Source organism: Tiliqua scincoides, chromosome 4 (genome assembly GCF_035046505.1).
Source record: "Tiliqua scincoides isolate rTilSci1 chromosome 4, rTilSci1.hap2, whole genome shotgun sequence".
Taxonomy (NCBI): Eukaryota; Metazoa; Chordata; class Lepidosauria; order Squamata; family Scincidae; genus Tiliqua; species Tiliqua scincoides.
In genome coordinates, this window is record NC_089824.1 from 105,269,921 (window position 1) to 105,290,812 (window position 20,892).

The 20,892-nt window shown below is 42.5% G+C and overlaps 2 protein-coding genes across 3 annotated transcripts in view; both read left to right on the forward strand.

Annotated features, from left to right (window-relative positions):
• Nucleotides 1-20,892, forward strand: part of LOC136647360 (protocadherin gamma-C3-like) — a 270,585-nt gene that overhangs the window by 74,341 nt on the left and 175,352 nt on the right. The window lies entirely within an intron of this gene.
• Nucleotides 15,206-17,683, forward strand: LOC136647424 (protocadherin gamma-B6-like). The gene has a single exon (XM_066622950.1). It carries the CDS (start codon nucleotides 15,206-15,208, stop codon nucleotides 17,681-17,683), a length of 2,478 nt encoding a protein of 825 aa, XP_066479047.1.

Here is a 20,892-nt window from a genome sequence, read left to right on the forward strand (position 1 = left end):
CCCATACACACTTATGTCAAAGTAAGTCTACACTGAACATAGAGAGATTTAGAACCTGCATAGCGTTATGTATACTTTTCTGAGCCTTTTTCACATATCCATATTCACTGCAGATTTGGAATGGAATGGAATGGAATGGGGAGAGTGATCTCATCAGCTGCTTCTGATTCTATGTATCTATAACATGTTCACCTAAAGATCTACATAGAGCTTGCACATGTGTAACTGTCTGAGAATAAGTGCTCTCCACATGATACTGAAACTGACTGGATTGTAAGTGTATAGACTCTTTTGATCTTCAGTTCTGAAGCTTAGAGTAATGCGTATGATCCAATTTCACTCCCCTATGCAGTTATTTAATGCACATATGTCATGTGAAAAGTATGCTATTTTAACTGTCTCCAGTTGCATCAACTAGTTTTTTTGAAAGGTAAAAAAATAATTTCATTATCATAAGAGGCAAGATATTGGAACAATGATGTTCTCCCTTGAAGAGAAATGGGCACATCTTTTTATGGGAGAGATGAGGGGGGCCTAAACTATCAGATGTGTGGCATTTTCATGTGCTTTTGGTTCATGAAATTTAAAGAGGGTGATGTTTGGGGTTGAATGTGGAGGACAGAGATCCTCAGCAGCTGCCATCAGCTTGCATTTCTCAGGCAGCTTCTGTCGCATTTTGGCAATGAATATGTGCATGGAAGGGCAATATGGTTGCTTCCACCAACACGAGTGGCTGCAAATCAGTGAGGTGATTAGGCCACATTTGTTGCTGGAGGCTACTGAGTAACTTGGTACCCACTCACCACTCAAAAACCAAAGGGAAAAAGCCTTATGTTAGAGAAGGATAACAAGCAGTGAAGTGCTTCCAAGAGGGCATTGAGCATCATCTGCTCATGGGGTTGATGAAGTTTCTGGTCAATATTTTAGCCCTGATTCTGAATAGGAAGCAACACTTCATACTCGTTTGCAGGTGATGTTTGAAGGTGATGAAATGGAGGGGCTTTTCAAATTGTGAACAACGGACTGACTTCTGTTATTTGAAGGAGATTTTTTTTTCTATGCTACAGAGACATAGGTTAGAGACATGAGAGTCAGTAGCATAGCTAGAGGGGAGCAAATACTGCAGGCACTGCAATGTGCCATGTAAGTGACCCCCTCCCACTCACCGCCAGAGCCATTCTGCACAGCGATGGCAACACGCAGGAGATGCTGTTCGGTTTGGCAAGTACCTGCACATTGCCGTCACTGCCCGGAATGGCTCCGACAGCAAGTGGGAGGAGCCACTTACACAGCATTTTGCTGCACCTGCAGTACTTACCATTTTGTCCCTCCCCCAGCTATGCTACTGATGGGAGTGTTTGTCTTTATTACTTGTCTCTCATAACTAGTCTCTTGCTTAATTTCTCTGAAGATATTTGTTCCTCAGATACATTTCCAGCATCACCTAATCGCCTCGTAAGGTGTTTTCAGGGTGCATAATTGTATGACCTAGTGTAAGTCTGATGTGAAGATGTTACTGATTTGTGGCAAGCAGTGGATTGGACTAAATACACATTGGTGCCCTCCTTTCTCAATTCTTCTGTGATACTGTATTGATCTGCAAGTTGAGAAATATGTGGTACCAGTTTTGGGACACATACATTTATTGCCCATACTGTAGCTCATGGCCTAGTGAATAACCAATACACCATTTATATTTGCAACATCTTTTAAAAACCATTGTGAGTTACCAGACTCAAAATTGACAGCCAGCTTAATCAGAAGGTTAGATAATCTGATTTCTTGTATTGTTCCTATGACTACCTTGTATGCTTCATACATGTTTAGCTGATCATAAAGGAAAGCAGTGAATAAAATATTCACTGTTCAATCTGTTTTGAAAATAGTGTATATCCTTCTTCCCTACTCGGTACATTGGACAAAAAGGTGATCACTGTTCTTCTGAAAATATGTCCCAGTGTTCAAACATTGACAACATATATCTCACTGTTTCTTCTCCTCTGTGCACATCCATTGTTCAGACCCACACAGAGAACTATTTTTGTAGGGTCGCTATGTGTCCTGAACCACAAATGGAGCAGTTTCCTTAAAGTTTCCACAGCAGAACCTTTCAGTGCTTCCAAGGCACTTCCCCTAAATGATATATTAATGGAAACATTTGTGCAACAGAGAAAGAACAAAATGGAAGATGTGTGGTTTGGTAAAACTGTAGTGTTTGTTTAAAAATTGTGACAGTACACTGAAACACATTTGGAGGAAAGTAGAAATCACAGATACAAATAGTGCCCTATATTCCAACAGAATCTGGGATGACAAAGCTAGGATTCTGATTTCTTTTGAAGATTCTGCTTTGGGTATCAATATCACTTGCACATTTTTAAAAGCACTTGACATGGACAAAAGAATCTTCAAAGCAATGAAGCAACAATTTAAAAACTCCAAGGGGGAAACACACAGGAAAAATGTCTTCATACAGAACACAAAGAAGAAATGATTCTTTTAAATAATGTTCTCTTCCCTAAAACCAGGATGATCAACCAGGATGCCATCATTGTTGTTTTCTATCCTAAATGGAAAGCATGACTTGCAGTTCTGTGACTGAGCCTCAGAGTGTCACTGTTGGCTAATGTGGTAGCCAGAGGGAGGATGAAATCCACTGATGCCTGCTAGTTGCTCAGAGCATTGCTTCAGTCAGTGCTGTGCAAAACAGAAGAGAGAGCAGAAGACAAAGAGACAGCATCTAGTGAAAAGAAGGAAAACAACGCTGTTGGGGACGATAAAAACAGAAAAAAAGTTATTTCTTCATTTCTTTCATGGATCCTGAGGATAATTTGATTTGATACAGAAGAGAGTTAAACTGCAAGAGAGTCAGATGGAAAGAAGACACGAAGGGAATGGCAGGGCAGCCAGAAGGCAAGTACAGCTTCTCTTTCTCTTGTCTTTCTCCTCCTGGGCTGCCACAGAGCAGCTTCGTTATTCAATCCCTGAAGAGATGGCAAAGGGTTCTCTGGTGGGGAATCTTGCTAAGGATTTGGGACTGAATGCCAGAGACTTAGTAAAACGCAACCTGCATTCTGTCTCTGGGAATAAAGTGCAGTATTTCAGTGTCAATGCAGACAATGGAAATCTCTATGTGAAGGAAAGGATAGATAGGGAGGGAATATGTGGCATGAAAGCACTTTGCCTTGTTAATTTAGAAGTGGTTGTAGAAGACCCTCTCAATATTTTCCATGTAACTGTAGCAATTCAGGACATTAACGATAATGCACCAGAGTTTCTCAATGGAAAGATCAACTTAGAGACAAGTGAATTAACTTTGCCAGGGACCAGATTTCTCCTTGGAAAAGCTGAAGATCCTGATATTGGACTGAATTCTCTCCAGAATTACCAGCTCAGCCCCAATAAACACTTCAGTTTGGACGTTAAGGAGAGTCAGGATGGAAATAAATTTGTAGATTTAGTACTGCAGAAAACACTTGATCGAGAAAGTGAAAATACTATTCATTTGACCCTTTCAGCTGTGGATGGGGGTGAACCCAAAAAAACTGGTACCACCCAAATACAGATTAATGTTTCTGATGCCAATGACAATCCACCAATCTTCTCCCAAGAAATCTATAAAGTGAGTATAAGGGAAAATGCTCCTCTTGGATCCTTTGTACTCAAGGTTGTAGCCTCTGATCAAGATGAAGGTACAAATGCCCAGATCAGATACCATTTCAGTAACATACCAGTAAACTCCAAACAGAAATTCACTTTGGATTCAACCAGCGGCATAATGTCTGTTGTGGGGATCTTGGACTTTGAGGAAATGCAAGAATACACAATGACAGTTGCAGCAAAAGATGGTGGAGGGCTGGTGACTTATTGCAAAGTTGTAATAAGCATTCTTGATGAGAATGATGGTGCCCCAGAGGTGATCTTAGCCTCTGTGTTTAGCCCAGTTCCTGAAAATTCTCCCTCTGGAATGGTTATTGCTCTGTTCAGTATAAATGATGAAGATACTGGTGACAATGGAAAAGTTACTTGTTATATACCAGATAATTTACCCTTCAAGATTCTTCCCTCATCTAACAACTACTACAAGCTCCAGACAAAAAGCACTTTGGACAGAGAAAGAATTCCTGAATACAACATTACAATCACAGCCACCGACAAGGGAACTCCTCCTCTTTCTACACACAAACTCATCTCACTGAAGATCTCAGATGTCAATGACAATTCTCCTGCTTTTGATAAGCCTTCCTACACCATCTATGTGCCAGAAAACAGTCCTTCTGGTACATCAATCTTCAGTATCAAAGCCTCTGATCCAGATGTAGACCAAAACTCACGAATCACATACTCCATCCTCCAGAGCAACATTGAGGAACTTCCTGTCTCTTCATATATCTCCATCAATTCTGAGACTGGCACCATTTATGCTCAACGATCCTTTGACTATGAACAGTTCAGAGAGTTTCAGCTGCAAGTGAGGGCACAAGATGGTGGTTCTCCCCCTCTCAGTACCAATGTCACAGTGCAGGTGTTTATTCTGGATCGGAATGATAACAGCCCTCGGATCCTGTCCCCTTCACAAAAAGCCAAAGGCTCAGCCTTGTTTGAGATGGTGCCTCGTTCAGCAGAAGCGGATTATCTGGTCACAAAGGTGGTGGCTGTGGATGCTGATTCTGGACACAATGCCTGGCTCTCCTACCACCTGACTCAGGCCACTGAGCCAGGGCTGTTCACTGTTGGTTCTCACACTGGGGAGATCAGGACAGCAAGGCCCTTTGTGGAGAGAGATGCTATGAAACAGAGACTAGTCATTATGGTGAAGGATAATGGGCAGCCCTCTCTTTCCGCCACCACTACTCTGAACCTGGTGTTCGCTGAGAACTTTCAGGAAGCCCTTCCAGAAATGAAAAACCAGTCAGGTGGCTCTGATTATCAGTCTGATCTCCAGTTCTACTTGGTGCTGGCCTTGGCGTTGATCTCCTTCTTGTTCCTCTTGACAGTGATCGTTGCCATTATGATGAAGCTTCGAAGGTCAGGGAATCCCAGATTCCTCCAGTGCTTTGGTCCTGTTCCCCATGCCAAGAGCGGTGCCATATTTCCACCAAATTTTGAAGATGGGACTTTGCCTTACTCCTACCAGCTTTGTCTGTCCTCAGAGTCCAGGAAGAATGAGTTTGCCTTCCTGGCACCCAATATTCAGATTGCAGAAAATATTCTCAGTAGTGAAATATCTGGTATGTCTTTGACAGGCAATGGTGGAAATAACTCCAATGCTCAGGTGGAGGATCCTGGACAGGTAAGCTTTGTTTGTGGACGTTATTGCATTGCTCACCTCATACTCTTTTGTTATGTCTAAAATTGAAATATTCCTTTTTATAGTGCAGAGTATAATTTACTCTGTATATTATGTACTCTGTATAATGTACAGAGTATAATTTACTCTATATAGGAAGATTTTGGCAAATGAAGATACTGCACATTGGCTTTTATTTTTATCACCCTCATAGAGGGTATTATTTCATTTCTAGGTGACGTGCATTTCATCCTATACATGTTGACTCAGAAGTTAATTCCACTGAGTTAAATGAGACTCATGGTCCAATCCAGCTCTAATGCTGGATGTTCACTGAGGTGCACTGTTACAAAAGTGCCATAAAGCATTTTGCGACAGTGCAGAGAGCCAGTGAGCTGGCGGGAAGGACAGAGCCTTCCTGCTTATGCTGGCCAGTTGTCTGGAGACCTATTGGACCATCAGAGTCCTGCGCAAGGGTGGAGGGATGGCAGAATGTGGCCAAATGGAACTGTGATGGGGTCAGGGTGGACAGGTCAGGCCTGGGAGAGGGATGGCGGCAGTACCAGCTGAATCCAAACTCTTTTCCTGTTTCTGATCCACCTGCATAGTTCAACATGTACTAGCACCAGAAATATCACTGGCACAGGTCCAAGTTGACTCATTGCAGCTGATGGGGCTTACCCAGGGGTAAGGAGAGGAATGTTCCCTTACCCTGAAGTAACCTCCAGCAGCCCAAAATCCCCTACAGGATGCAGCATAGACTGTACCGGCACCACTGTATTGCCACATGGTGATTTATTTACAATTGAGCTGTTATTCTCAGTTAAATATATGTAGGATTTCCTTTCTAGATTTTAAATAACAAATGCCTTTTTTGAAAACATGTACTTCTGTTGTAGCCAGCTGGACTACTGCACTAATTGTAAAGTAAACTTTAAGTGATCTTACATTCAAGGAAATCAAGTATGGCAGTGATTTTTAGAGTTATGGCATTATAATCAAGGATGTTTGGATTCTGAGAACTGACTTCTGGTAATCTTCTTCCCAATTTTGGAGAGCCTGTATCTTAAAATATATGAGAAAGCTGGGGGCATTGCCCAGGGTTGCCACCAGGTTGCACCAGTCCCTGGACAGCACCAGGCTCTGTGTCCAGGCTATTTGATGCACACCTGCACAGTGGCTGAACCATCCGGTATGGGCCTATCCCAGCTTACTCAGAGGGTGGGAAAACAGAAGCTGCTGAGAATGTCAGTGGCTCCTCCTCCTCCCACGCTTGGGGGGTGGAAAAGGAGGATCTTCTGTCTTTGTTTCAAAAACCTTCATTGGTTTTGACAGCTGCTTTCCCCCTGCCTCCCTATTCACCAATGGACGGAATGAAAGAAGAAGGAAATCCTACATGAATTAGTCCCTGCATGGGATTTTCTCTTCTTCTATACCTTGCTCATTGCCCACTGGCTTTCCTCCCCAGTTCCTATAATGCAGCGGCCTGGGAGAAAGCAGGAGGGGGCAGGATAGAACATTTGTTGCCTTACCTTGGAGCAACATTACGGTTGCATCAGTGCTGGGAAGATGGTTAGGATTGGGTTGTACGGATAAGTGCCTGAAGGGCTGTCGCATGGAAGAAGGAGCAAACTTGCTCTCTATGGCTTCTGAGGGCAGGACAAGAACCAAATCAAGGTAGTTGATTTAGGCTAGACTTAAAAAAGAGTCTCCTAACTTTAAGAATTTCTTAACTATAAGAGCTGTCTAGCATTGGAACAGTATGCCTTGTGCAGCAGTGAGCTCCCCCTGGCTGGAGGTTTTTGAGCAGAGGCTGGATAGCTCCCTATCAGGGATACTGTAAAAAATCACCTGCACTCAGCAGGGGGCGGGATTAGATTACATTCAAGGTATCTACCAACTCTTAACATTCTGTGATGCGTTACAAATGTAACATTTCAATGCCATAAAAACATGTTTGCAATGAAGTGGCATAATAGAGTCATTTGGGTTCACCCGTCCTTTGGGTTTTAGGATTGGCTTCCTTTGACTTGTATACTCTTCTGTGCAAAGTCCAGTTTGTTGCTCTGTAAGGTGTGAAATGGCACTAAGAAGCTAGAAAAATGACAGAATAATGTTTCTATTAAAAATAATATTCTGAAATACTTAAAATGTATTACTCTTCAACATTTGGGGAACAAATGAAATTGATTTTCTAGAACAGGAAAAAATGCTGGACTTCTCCTATTTATTCTTCCATCATTCACTAATATATACTATATATTACAAATGTTTATAAAGCATAGATCTTTCAAAATACTTGATTCAGAGATCCATAAATTCCTAAGGAAGCATAGGTAGGTCAAAAGGACTGACTTGTAGATTTATCTCTGCTCCTTCTTTCTTTCTTGATCACACACATGCAGGTAGAAAGATATATGAATAAAAACTCAGACACTGACACTACATCAGTAGTGAGACAGACACTATGACAGTATGGCACCTAAGACTCAGAATGCCAGTGTTTACTAATGTTGAACTGTTTGGCTATGCTGATAGAAAAAGAGACACAGCATTAACACATCTGATTTATGGAAGACCAGAAAAGTTTTTCACATACTGGATCTAAACATGATTGGCGACTATACACTCATAAGCATAAAAACAGTAAGGTTTCCCTTTGATATCATTTGCTTCCCAGTGAAGACTCCTCCTGCAGTTCTCACCTGAGACTCAGAGTGCCGCTGTTGGCCCATGTAGTGCTCACAAAGAAGCTGGAATCCACTGAACGAAGCTTCCTGCAGTGTGACTGCCCAGTCACAGTTTGTGAATCTGGGGAAGAGCACAGCGACATGCAAGAATTTTTACTAAGAAAAGGAAACCAGTGAAATATATCTATAAATTTCACTGAAGCCAATGACATTGCATTTGCTCTCATTTTGTGCATCTCTGTCCTTATGGAGATTTGAAACTGTTCAGCTAACCAAACAAGCAAGAAACAGGCAGCCAGAGGGATGGACAGCCACAAAGACAACAGATCAGTAAGAAGGCAAGTACCTCTCCTCTTATTATTCTCTTTGTTCTGCCAAACAGCCTCAGAAAACATTCAGTACTCAATTCCTGAGGAAATAGAAAAGGGCTCTATTGTGGGGAATCTTGCCAAAGATTTGGGACTGACTGCTGGAGAAATAGCAAACCAGAATCTGCATGTTCTTTCTCTAGGTAAAAAGCAGTATTTCACTATCAATGCAGGAAATGGGAACCTATATGTAAATGACAGGATAGACAGAGAGGAATTATGTGGGAAAACAGCAATCTGTCAAATCAGTTTTGAAGTTGTGGCTGAAAGTCCAATGAACATTTTCCATATAACTGTAGAGATCCAGGACATTAATGATAATGCACCACGTTTCTTGGATGGAGATATCAAGCTGGAAATCAGTGAATCTGCTTTGCCAGGAACCACATTTCTTCTTGGACAAGCCTTAGATCCTGACATTGGGATGAATTCTCTCCAGGACTATCAGCTTAGCATAAATCAGTATTTTGTTCTGGATGTTAGAGAGAGGGAAGATGCAAGTAAATATGCAGAATTAGTATTAAAGAAACAGCTGGACTGGGAAAGTGAAAATAGATTCCACTTAGTCCTTATGGCTCTAGATGGAGGGAAGCCAGCTAAAACTGGGACAACCAAGATATCGATCAAAGTAATTGATGCCAATGACAACCCACCGGTCTTCACCCAAAAAGTATACAAGGTTAACTTGAAAGAGAATGCACCAAAAGGATCTTCAGTAGTACAAGTGAAAGCCACAGATAAGGATGAAGGTTCTAATGGCAAGATCAACTATAGTTTTAAAAATGTTGCTGAAAGTGCGCACAATAAATTCAACTTGAATTCATTAGATGGAATAATTACCGTTAAAGAGGTTCTTGACTTTGAAGAAGCAGAGAAATATGAGATGGCAATAGAGGCAAGAGATGGAGGTGGATTGGTGACTCATTGTAATGTTGAGGTAAAGCTTTTAGATCAGAATGATAATGCCCCAGAGGTGATTCTTGCTTCCCTATCTAGCCCAATCTCAGAAGATTCTCCATCTGGGACACTGGTAGCTCTTATCAGTGTGAATGATAGAGATTCAGGAGATAATGGGAAAGTTACCTGCCATATAAACAACAATCTACCATTCAAAATAGTCTCCACGTCTAATAATTATTATAAGCTTCTGACTGAGGGTCCCCTGGACAGAGAACATACCCCAGAGTACACTATCACCATCACAGCCAGTGACAAAGGGACACCCCCTTTCTCAACTCACAAAACCATTTCACTCCAGATACTGGATGTCAATGACAACCCCCCTGCATTTGACAAGGCCTCCTACAGTGTCTACATACCAGAGAACAATCCTTCTGGCTCCTCCATTTTCCGAGTCAAAGCCTCAGACCTGGATCTGGACCATAATGGTCGAATCACATACTCCATCTCCCACAGCAACATTGAAGAGCTCCCTATCTCTTCCTATGTCTCCATTAATTCTGAGACTGGCACGATTTATGCCCAGCGCTCCTTTGACTATGAACAATTCAAGGAGTTTCAGCTCCAAGTGAGGGCCCAGGATGGAGGCTCCCCATCACTCAGCAGCAGTGCCACAGTGCAAGTGTTTATTCTGGACCAGAATGACAACAGCCCTCAGATTCTTTACCCTGCTCAAGGAGTAGAGGGCTCTGCGTTGTTTGAGATGGTGCCTCACTCCGCAGAAGAGGGCTACCTGGTGACCAAGGTGGTGGCAGTGGATGCTGACTCTGGACACAGTGCCTGGCTCTCCTACCATCTTCTGCAGGCCACAGAACCAGGCCTCTTCACAATTGGATCACATTCTGGGGAGATCAGGACATCTCGGACTTTTCAGGAAAGAGATGCTGCAAAGCAGAGGCTTGTAATCCTAGTGAAGGATAATGGGCAGCCACCGCTTTCTGCTACTGTGAGTCTCAACCTGGTGTTTGCCGAAAACTTCCAAGAGGCCCTTCCAGAAATGAACAATCAATCCATGGACTCCGGCTATCAGAGTGATCTACAATTTTACTTGGTGCTGGCCTTAGCTTTGATCTCCTTCTTATTCCTCTTGACGGTTATCCTAGCCATCGTGATGAAGATAGGACGATCTGGGAATCCCAAATTCCTCCAGTGCTTTGCTGCTGTTCCCCACTCAAACAATGCCGTCATTTTCCCACCAAACTATGAAGAAGGGACTCTTCCATATTCCTACCAGCTCTGCTTGTCATCTGAGTCCAGGATACATGAGTTTTCCTTTCCCGCCCTCAATGTTCAGGCTGCAGAGAATATTGTGAACAAGTCTGATGTGCCTTTGACAGGCAATGCAGAAAGTAACCTAAACTCTGAGATGGATAAAAAGGACCTGGTGAGTTGTTGTTTTTTAAAGCAAATCCTTCAGTACGGTCCACGTGTCTGTTTTTTTGTGAATGAACATTTTACAAATATGTAACAAGGAGTAACTGAGTGCACAATCTCCCTGTGGGTATATGTTTCAATTTCTTAGGCTGCAATCCCATACGCACATATGTGGGAGTAAGTCCACATTGAACATAGTGAGACTTACTTCTGAGTGATCCTGCATAGGATTGCACCGTATGTTCCTGATCTGAGGCCTTTTCACATATCCATGTTCACTGCAGATTTGGAATGGGGAGAGGGATCTCATTTGCTGTTTCTGATCCTAAGTATGGCTTGTTCACCTTAAGATCTGCATAGCGTATACACATGTATAATTGTCTGGGGCTAGGCGCTCTCCTCACAATTTGGGGTGCTGGGACTGATTGTAAGTTTGTAGACTCTTATCTGATCTTCAGTTGTGAAGCTTAGAGCTAGGGTTTCACTTCTCTCTGCAGTTGCATAGCTGAGGGAGGTCTGGGGGGATGCTATGCCACCAGGTGACACTTAGTGGGGGATGGCAATGCTGCCCCTGCAGTGATCAACAGCATTTGCTCTGCAGCATGATATCGGAGCGGCTTCCAAGCAGTTTCCTCTCTTTCTGAGGCTCCTGAGGGGTTTGCGACTGACCCACTGGGCAGGGAATGGCCATAACCATCTTCCTTCTCTCCTGGCTCTTCCATGGACCAGTGTGCTTTGCTGATTTCCGCTGCAGCGCTTACTCTATTTGCAGAAATCAGTGACCAGTGTGAATAAATTATTTCTGGAATGATTGTCTGGGAGTGAGAGTGGTGCACAAGGGACAATGAGACCTGCAGTTCTGATCATGTTCAGGCATATGGGCATTCCTGAGGGGCATTCTGGGAAACAAAATTGCTACCATCTCTCTTGCCAAGCATTCTTTTTACTGTGGTTACCAAGAGAAAACACGAGGACGTACTCTCACTTGGAAGTGGTCTATGAAAGTGGAAGAGGGACAACATGTGGGCAGTAATTTTTGTTTTCCCAACTGCAGTCCTGGTTTAAATTGCATCCTGTTTGTGGGGGGAGGTGGATACATCTTTCCCAGTGTTAGAAGCAGCATCAGGGGAGCGATTTTAGTTGGTACCTTGGCGTTAAAGCGCTTTTCTCCATACTCTTTTCTTTTTCTTTCTCCATGCTTATTTTTGCTTCCCAACTTTGTAGGCAATCAAAGTGTACTAAAAAGATTGTTGGGTGGTGGCTGAGCCTGCTTCTTATGTTGGGGGGGGGGGCTTAGCTTAGAGAGAATGCTGACATAGTGATAATACAGTACATAGGAGGGCTGAAAGTGGAACAGGCTATAATAAATTCACCACAAAATCCAGCTAAAGTGTACTAAGATGTAACATCCCATTCCTGGACATGTTTACCCTTAAGTAAATTCTTTTTTCCATTGCAATGGGTAGACCTGAAACAAATTTATATCCATACTTTAAGGAACTGAAGGTTTTTTTTAATTTTTTTATTTAGTGATGTGACTTTTTCCAGGACACTATACTTAGTTAATTATCCTGCTATTCTTTCAAATGAACAGCCCAGCAATAATATAGAAAATGTGAGGTATCTTATAAAAACTCATACTTATTGTGAGTTTTTTTTTTTTTCGTAAAATCATAATTAATTGAATTAATTTGTATTTTAATTAAATTTGACTTCATCCGGTTGGGAGGGGGGTGCCAGAATTTTCTGACTCTGAGCATTAGATGCCTTAGCTATTCCACTGCTCCTGTACACATTTACTCAATGTGCATATTTCATATTAAAAATAAGGTGTCTTAATCGTTTCTATTTGCTTCAACTTCAGTAAAGACTGTCAGTCCTCAGGGGACCAGCGGCACGAGGGCTGGGACAGGGCCCTGACTGGGACTGCAGGGCCACCTCAGAGGCTTGACAGCTCAAGGTGGCATTGCCTGCAGTCCGGTTGCCTCACCCCTTCATGGGGTGAAGACCTGAATAAGCTGCGCCGCCTGTAAGGGGGCCTGGCTTGGAGTTGGGTGCATGCCCAACCCGGGGGACAGATACGATTCTGGTGCCTTCCGAGGGTCCGGCCTCCGCACCACAGGTACTTTGCTGCCCCTGCATCTGCAGGTCTCTCTCTGCTTCTCCTATAATATATTACTTGGTAATCAAGTGGCCCTTTCTCCAAGCTCAAGTTGTCTCGAGTGATCATTGGGGCATGCACAAACAAATGGCAGTATGTGCCTTTCCTTGCAGGGTGTAATTTGTCTCTCTTCCTTAAGTTCTCTGAAGGTATTTGCTCCTCAGATATGTTTCCAGAATTACCTTCTCTCCATTTAGGGTGCATAATTGTTTGGCATAGTGCAAGTGTGATGTAAATAAGTTACTGCTCTGTGGTAAGTGGTGGATTGAACTAAATATACTTTGGTACCCTTCTTTCTGCAGTCAATGAGTCTGCAGGTTGAAAAATAGGAGGTGCTAGTTTGGGGGCACATATGTTTATCACACATACATAAGCTAATGGCCTAGTGTTGTGGTTCCCAAACTTTTTAGCATCAGGACCCACTTTTTAAAAATGTCACTCTATCAGGCCCCATTTAGATTTACCAGACATTTTTAAAAAAGAGATCTAGAAAGAAATAATATTTTGTTTATTTATAAGTAAGAATAACCAGGAAAAAAAGAACCTCAAACTTTATCTCTCTATTTTTACACTTGCTTGAAAACTGCAGGAGCTCAGTTCCTTGTAGGGCAGTTAGCAGTTATCTTGCAAACTGCAGGAGCTGAGCTCTTTTCAGGGTAATTAGCAGCTAAAATATCTGATTTTTCAGTAGCCTCAGGGCTTGAGGCAATTAATTATCTGATCTTTCCATCAGCCTTTGACAACCCTCCAAAAATTAGGTCTTGACCTACCAGTGGGTCCTGACCCTCAGTTTGGGAACCACTGGCATAGTGAATAACAGATACACCATTTATATTTGCAATATGTTGTAAAAACCATTTTGAGTTACCAGACTCAAAACTAATTTGACAGCCAGCTTAATCAAAAGAATATGAATTATTTGCAATGTCTCTGTGACTATCTTGTGTCCTTCACACATGTCAGTAGCAGACTTGCCATTAAATGAAATGGGAAAATGCACCCGGTGCAGCCTTGTGTGCCTCTAGGACCACGTGGAAGCCTCTTTGAGGCTTCTGATTCGGTGGGCAACTGTGCTTCCAGTTTGCCGAAAGTACAGTTTAAAATGTCAGGGGAGCTTCAGGAGGCTTCCCTGGCGTGTCCTGGAGTTGCACAAGGCTCTGTGCACTTCAGGTAAATGGGGGGGGGGGAGATTTGCATGCAACACGCAGCAGCATCCCACGGGGGGTGTCATCACGAACCTTTGCCCCGGGGCTAAGGGCTGGAGAGGTTCGCTACTGACACACATTTAACTGATCAAAAGGAAAACCAGTGAATAAAATATTTCCGTCTGTTTTGAAGATAGCTTATATCCTTCTTCCCTGCTCAGTTGGTACATTGGACAAAATGCACCATGTTCTTCCAAAGATCCTTCTCAGTGTTTAAGCATTGACAGTATATATCCTATGCCTTCTCCCTCCTTTTGCCATTCAACCTATGCCATAATGCCACCTGGCAATAGCTTCCTCCTCTATATGCAACCATTATTCAGACCTCCACAGAGAGCTATTCCTGCAGTGAAGTTTTGTGTACTGACTCACACATGCACCTGTTTCCTTAAGGATTCCCCAGTAAGGCCCTTTAGCGCATCTGAGGCACTTCCCCTAAATGATATATTAATGTGAAAGAAATGACACTTGTGCAACAGAAAAAGAACAACATAGAAAGTTTGTGGTCTGGTAAAAATTGTCATATTTGTTTTGGAGGAAAGTGGAAATCACAGATATAAATAATGCCCGTGTTACAACAAAAAACTCGCAAAAGAATCTGGGGTGACAAAGCTTGGATTCTGGTTTCTTCTGAAGCTTTTGCTTTTGGTACCAATATCACCTTCACATTATAAAAATCACGTAATGTGGATGAAAGAATCTTCAAAGCAGTGAAGCAACAATTCAAAAACTCCAAGGGGAAAACAGACAAGAAAAATGTCTTCATACAGAACACAAAGAAGAAATGATTCTTTTAAATAATGTTCTCTTCCCTAATACATATGATCAACCAGGATGACATCAAGGTTGCTTTCTATCCTAAATAGAAAGTGTCACTTGCAGTTCTGTGGCTGAGCCTCAGAGTGTCAGTGTTCGTTCATTTGGTAGCAGGAGAGAGGATGGAAATCCACTGTTGCCTGCTAGCTATTCAGAGCCATTGATTCCTCAGTGCTGTGCAGAACCGGACAGAGAGCAGAAGACAAAGAGAGAGCAGTGGGTGAAAAAAGGGAAAACAAAACTATTGTGGACAATAAAAACAGTTATTTCTTCATTTCTCTCTTGGATCCTGAGGATAATTTGATTTGATAAGGAAGGCAACTAAATTGCCAGGGAGTCAGATGGAAAGAAGACACGAAGGAAATGGCAGGGCAGCCAGAAGGCAAGTACAGCTTCTCTTTCTCTTGTCTTTCTCCTCCTGGGCTGCCACAGAGCAGCTTCGTTATTCAATCCCTGAAGAGATGGCAAAGGGTTCTCTGGTGGGGAATCTTGCTAAGGATTTGGGACTGAATGCCAGAGACTTAGTAAAACGCAACCTGCATTCTGTCTCTGGGAATAAAGTGCAATATTTCAGTGTCAGTGCAGACAATGGAAATCTCTATGTGAAGGAAAGGATAGATAGGGAAGAAATATGTGGCACAAAAGCACTTTGCCTTGTTAATTTAGAAGTGGTTGTAGAAGACCCTCTCAATATTTTCCATGTAACTGTAGCAATTCAGGACATCAATGATAATGCACCACATTTTGCAAATGGAAATATCAAGCTGGAAATCATTGAATCCACTTTACCAGGAACCAGATTTCTTCTTGAGAAAGCTAAAGATCCTGATATTGAACTGAATTCTCTCCAGAATTACCAGCTCAGCCCCAATAAACACTTCAGTTTGGATGTTAAGGAGAGTCAGGATGGAAATAAATTTGTAGATTTAGTTCTGCAGAAACCACTTGATCGAGAAAGTGAACAGACTCTGCACTTGATCCTTACTGCCCTGGATGGGGGTGAACCCAGAAAAACTGGGACCGCCCAAATACAAATTAATGTCACTGATGCCAATGACAATCCACCAATCTTCTCCCAAGAAATCTATAAAGTGAGTATAAGGGAAAATGCTCCTCTTGGATCCTTTGTACTCAAGGTTGTAGCCTCTGATCAAGATGAAGGTACAAATGCCCAGATCAGATACCATTTCAGTAACATACCAGTAAACTCCAAACAGAAATTCAGTTTGGATTCAGCCAATGGCACAATCTCTGTTGTGGGGATCTTGGACTTTGAGGAAATACAAGAATACGCAATGACAGTTGCAGCAAAAGATGGTGGAGGGCTGGTGACACACTGCAAAGTTGTAATAAGCATTCTTGATGAGAATGATAATTCCCCAGAGGTGATCTTAGCCTCTGTGTTTAGCCCAGTTCCTGAAAATTCTCCCTCTGGAATGGTTATTGCTCTGTTCAGTATAAATGATGAAGATACTGGTGACAACGGAAAAGTTACTTGTTTTATACCAGATAATTTACCCTTCAAGATTCTTCCCTCATCTAACAACTACTACAAGCTCCAAACTGAAAGCACTTTGGACAGAGAAAGAATTCCAGAATACAACATTACAATCACAGCCATCGACAAGGGAACTCCTCCTCTTTCTACACACAAACTCATCTCACTGAAGATCTCAGATATCAATGACAATTCTCCTGCTTTTGATAAGCCTTCCTACACCATATATGTGCCAGAAAATAATCCTTCTGGTGCCTCCATATTCAGTATCAAAGCCTCAGATCCAGATGTGGATCAAAACTCACGAATCACATACTCCATTCTCAACAGCAACATTGAGGAACTTCCTATCTCTTCATATATCTCCATCAATTCTGAGACTGGCACCATTTATGCTCAACGATCCTTTGACTATGAACAGTTCAGAGAGTTTCAGCTGCAAGTGAGGGCACAAGATGGTGGTTCTCCCCCTCTCAGTACCAATATCACAGTGAGGGTGTTTGTTCTTGATCGGAATGATAACAGCCCTCGGATCCTGTCCCCTTCACAAGAAGGCAAGAGCTCGGCCTTGTTTGAGATGGTGCCTCGTTCAGCAGAGGAAGGTTATTTGATCACCAAGGTGGTGGCTGTTGATGCTGATTCCGGCCACAATGCTTGGCTCTCCTACCACCTGACTCAGGCCACTGAGCCAGGACTCTTCACAATTGGTTCACACACTGGGGAAATCAGGATGGTTAGGCCCTTTATGGAAAGAGATGCTGTGAAACAGAGACTAGTCATTATGGTGAAGGATAATGGGCAGCCCTCTCTTTCCACCACCACTACTCTGAACCTAGTGTTTGCTGAGAACTTTCAGGAAGCCCTTCCAGAAATGAAAAACCAGTCAGAGGTCTCTGAGTATCAGTCTGATCTCCAGTTCTACTTGGTGCTGGCCTTAGCTTTGATCTCTTTCTTGTTCCTCTTGACAGTGATTGTTGCCATTATGATGAAGCTTCGACATTCGGATAATACCAGATTCCTCCAGTGCTTTGGTCCTGTTCCCCATGCCAAGAGCGGTGCCATATTTCCACCAAACTTTGAAGATGGAACTTTGCCTTACTCGTACCAGCTTTGTCTGTCCTCAGAGTCCAGAAAGAATGAGTTTGCCTTCCTGGCACCCAATATACAGGTTGCAGAAAATATTCTTAGTAGTGAAATATCTGGTATGTCTTTGACAGGCAATGGTGGAAATAATTCCAATGAGGTGGAGGATCCTGGACAGGTAACCTTTTTTGTAGAAGTTATTGCTTTGCACACTTCACAAATCTTTTATAATGACTAAAATTAAAATATTAGGTTTTATAGTATAATTCCTATTTCCTCCGAGTAGGATAGTTTTATTGGGAAATGCAGATTTTGCACACTGGTATTTATTTTTTTATGATAAAAAATAAATGAAGCTTCATGAAGTGTTTTATTTTATTTGCATGTGACCTACATTGGTTGACTCAGAAATAAATTCCTCTGCGTTTCATGAGACTTATAGCCGAATCCTACTGAAATGCTGAACTCTCTGAACACATGTTCTGCCGAGTTACGCTGTTGCAAAAAGGCCATAAAGCGCTCTGCAACGGTGCAGAGAGACAGTGCGCCAGCAGGAAGGCCATAGCCTTCCCACATGTGCTGGTGGTTGTCTGGAGGCCCACTGAACTAGGTACGTCACAGGGGAAGAGCCAGAAGGGGATTGAATGTGGTAAGGAAGGCAGAATGCTGACAGGGGTGGGGTGGACAGATCAGGCCTGGGAAGGGAGTGGCTGAAGTACCAGCTGAATCAAAACCCCTTTTCTGAGGCTAGTTGGATCAGTGAGAACTTGTGCCATTTGCTGGGGCTTATACAGGGGCAAGGGGAGAAATAGTCCCTTACCTCTAGGTTACCTCCAGCAGCCAAAAATCCCCCGTGGTATGCTGCATAACCTGCACCGGCACCAGTGTATCGCCATACAGGGATTTAGTTGGGATTGGAAATGTATATAGGATTGCCTGCCTAGATTCTAAATAACCAGTGCCTTTTTAACATATAGTTCTGTTGTAGCCAGCTGGACTACTGTGATAATTCTAAAGTGAAATTTATGGCAATGAGCTGTCCTAATTTTTAGCATTGTGGTATTATGATCATTTGGATTCTGATAACTGACTTCCAGTAATCATCTAGCTTACATAAAGGTTGTCTTTGCTTCAAAAATCTTCAGTAGGTTTGATGGATGCTTTTCCCCCTACCCACTTACGTGTAGACAGAATGAAAGAAGAAGGTAAAGTCACATGAATTAGTTCCTGCACAGAATTTTCTCTTCTTCTATACCTTGCCCACAAACCCATGGGCTTTCCACCCAAGCTCCCATGGTAACCCAGAGGCCTAGCAGAAAGTCACTGCATTGGGGGGGGGGGGGGGACAGGACATTTGTTGCCTTACCTTAGGGCAGCATTGTGGTTGCATCACTGCTGGAATGTTTCTTAGAATTGGGCTGTAAGGGGAGATGTGATAGGTGTCTGAAGGGCTGTCAGATGGAAGGAGGAACAAACTTACTCTCTGTGGCTTCTGAGGGCAGGATTAGAACCAAATCAAGATAGTTGATTTAGGCCAGACGTAAAGAAGAGTTTCCTAACTGTAAGTGCTGCCTAGCACTGGAAAAGTACACCTTGTGCTTCAGTGAACTTCCTGTTGCTGGAGGTTTTTGAGCAGAGGCTGGATGGCTCCCTGTCGGGGTACTGTAAGAGTCAACTGCACTGAGCAGGGGACTGGATTAGATTGTTTTCGAGGTATCTTTCAACTCTTAGCATTCTTTGATTCTTTATGATTTACAATTGTAATGTTTCAGTACCATTAAAAAAATGTCTGAAAGGAAGTGTTATAATAGAGGCACACTCGTAGGTCAGTTGGGTTTTGGGAGTGGCTTCCTTTGACTTGTGGGCAGAGTTCAGTTTGTGGCTCTGTATGGCGTGATATGGCACTAAGAAGCTAGAAAAATAGCAAAATAGTGTTTCTATTAAAAATAATATATTGAAATACTTAAAATGTATTACTCAACAGTGGGGGAGCACTTGAACAAAGTTACCCTTCTAGAACAGGAAGAAGTGCTGGACCTCTCCTGTTATTCTTCCATCCTTCATTCATTGATATATACTATATATAACTATACTATACATAACATTACACACACACACACACACACACACACACACACACACACACACACACAATATATATATATATATATATATATATATATATATATATATATATATATATATATATATATATATTATAGTATAGTACATATTATACATTATACATATTAACTATATTATACTATACTATACAAATGTATATGTGTTGTGAATATATGTGTTGTTATGAATTACTGTATCTTGCAACATATTTGATAAAATGGCTCAGAGACCCATAAATTCCTAAGGAAGCATAGGTAGATCAGAAGAACTGACTAGCAATTTAGATTTTTCTCTATTGCTTTTTTCTGTCTTGATCACAGACACACACAGATATAATTATAAAGATTAATGAACCAAAACTCAGACATGGACATGGGCAACCCAATCCTATGTAGTGCTGGTGTAGGGGTCCGCCAAGCCCACACTGTGTCCACTGCTGAAATTGAGCAGGTGGCAGGTCTTGTGTAGCATCCCAGCCTGCTCAGTGGGGCTGCTCAAATCTGCACCAGCAGCCCATGAAAGGCCTGCAGGATCAGAATGTGGCAGAGGCCTGCTCCGCAATTCCCACCCCCTCCCGGTACCAGTTCCCCACCATTCCACTCACCCCCTGCCCTGAAACACCTCCCCTCCCCTCCAGAATGCCTTCTCCTGCCACCTGGTGCAACACTCACCAGCCCCAGAGGCTGTCAGGTGGGATGCTGCGTCCACAGGATGGCGCAGGCTTTACTGCTTTCACCGCTTACTCTCTGGGTGTAAAGCACTTTACAGTAGCACTGCTGGTCAGACCCCAAAGGATCAGAGTGTAGATGTACATACATAATTATGAAAGTGGAAACAATCCCTTCATTGTTTGCCTAAAAGTTAAGTTTGTAGTTCTCCCACATGGTGTTATCTACTTGAGATTTAGAGTGCCACTGTTTCCTTATATTGAATGATTTGCCTATATTGATGGCAACAAAAGACAAAACATTCACAAAAATCTGATTTGTACAAGATAAGAAACACTTTCAAGTACTGGAACTAAACATGTTTTGTGACACAATATTCATAAGCACAGGAAAAGGACGGATTCCCTTCAAAGTTAACTGCTTTCAAGGGAAGATCCCTGTTGCAGTTCTCACCTGAGACTCAGAGTGCCGCTGTTGGCTTATGCAGTGCTCACTAAGAGGCTGGAATCTACTGAACGGAGCTTCCTGCAGTATGATTGCTCAGTCACCATCTATAGATCTGGGGAACAGCAGTTCTCAGAGAAATGAAAGCACTTTTCCTAAGAAAGTCACTCTGAGAAATATCTATAAATTCCACAGACACCAGTGATACTGC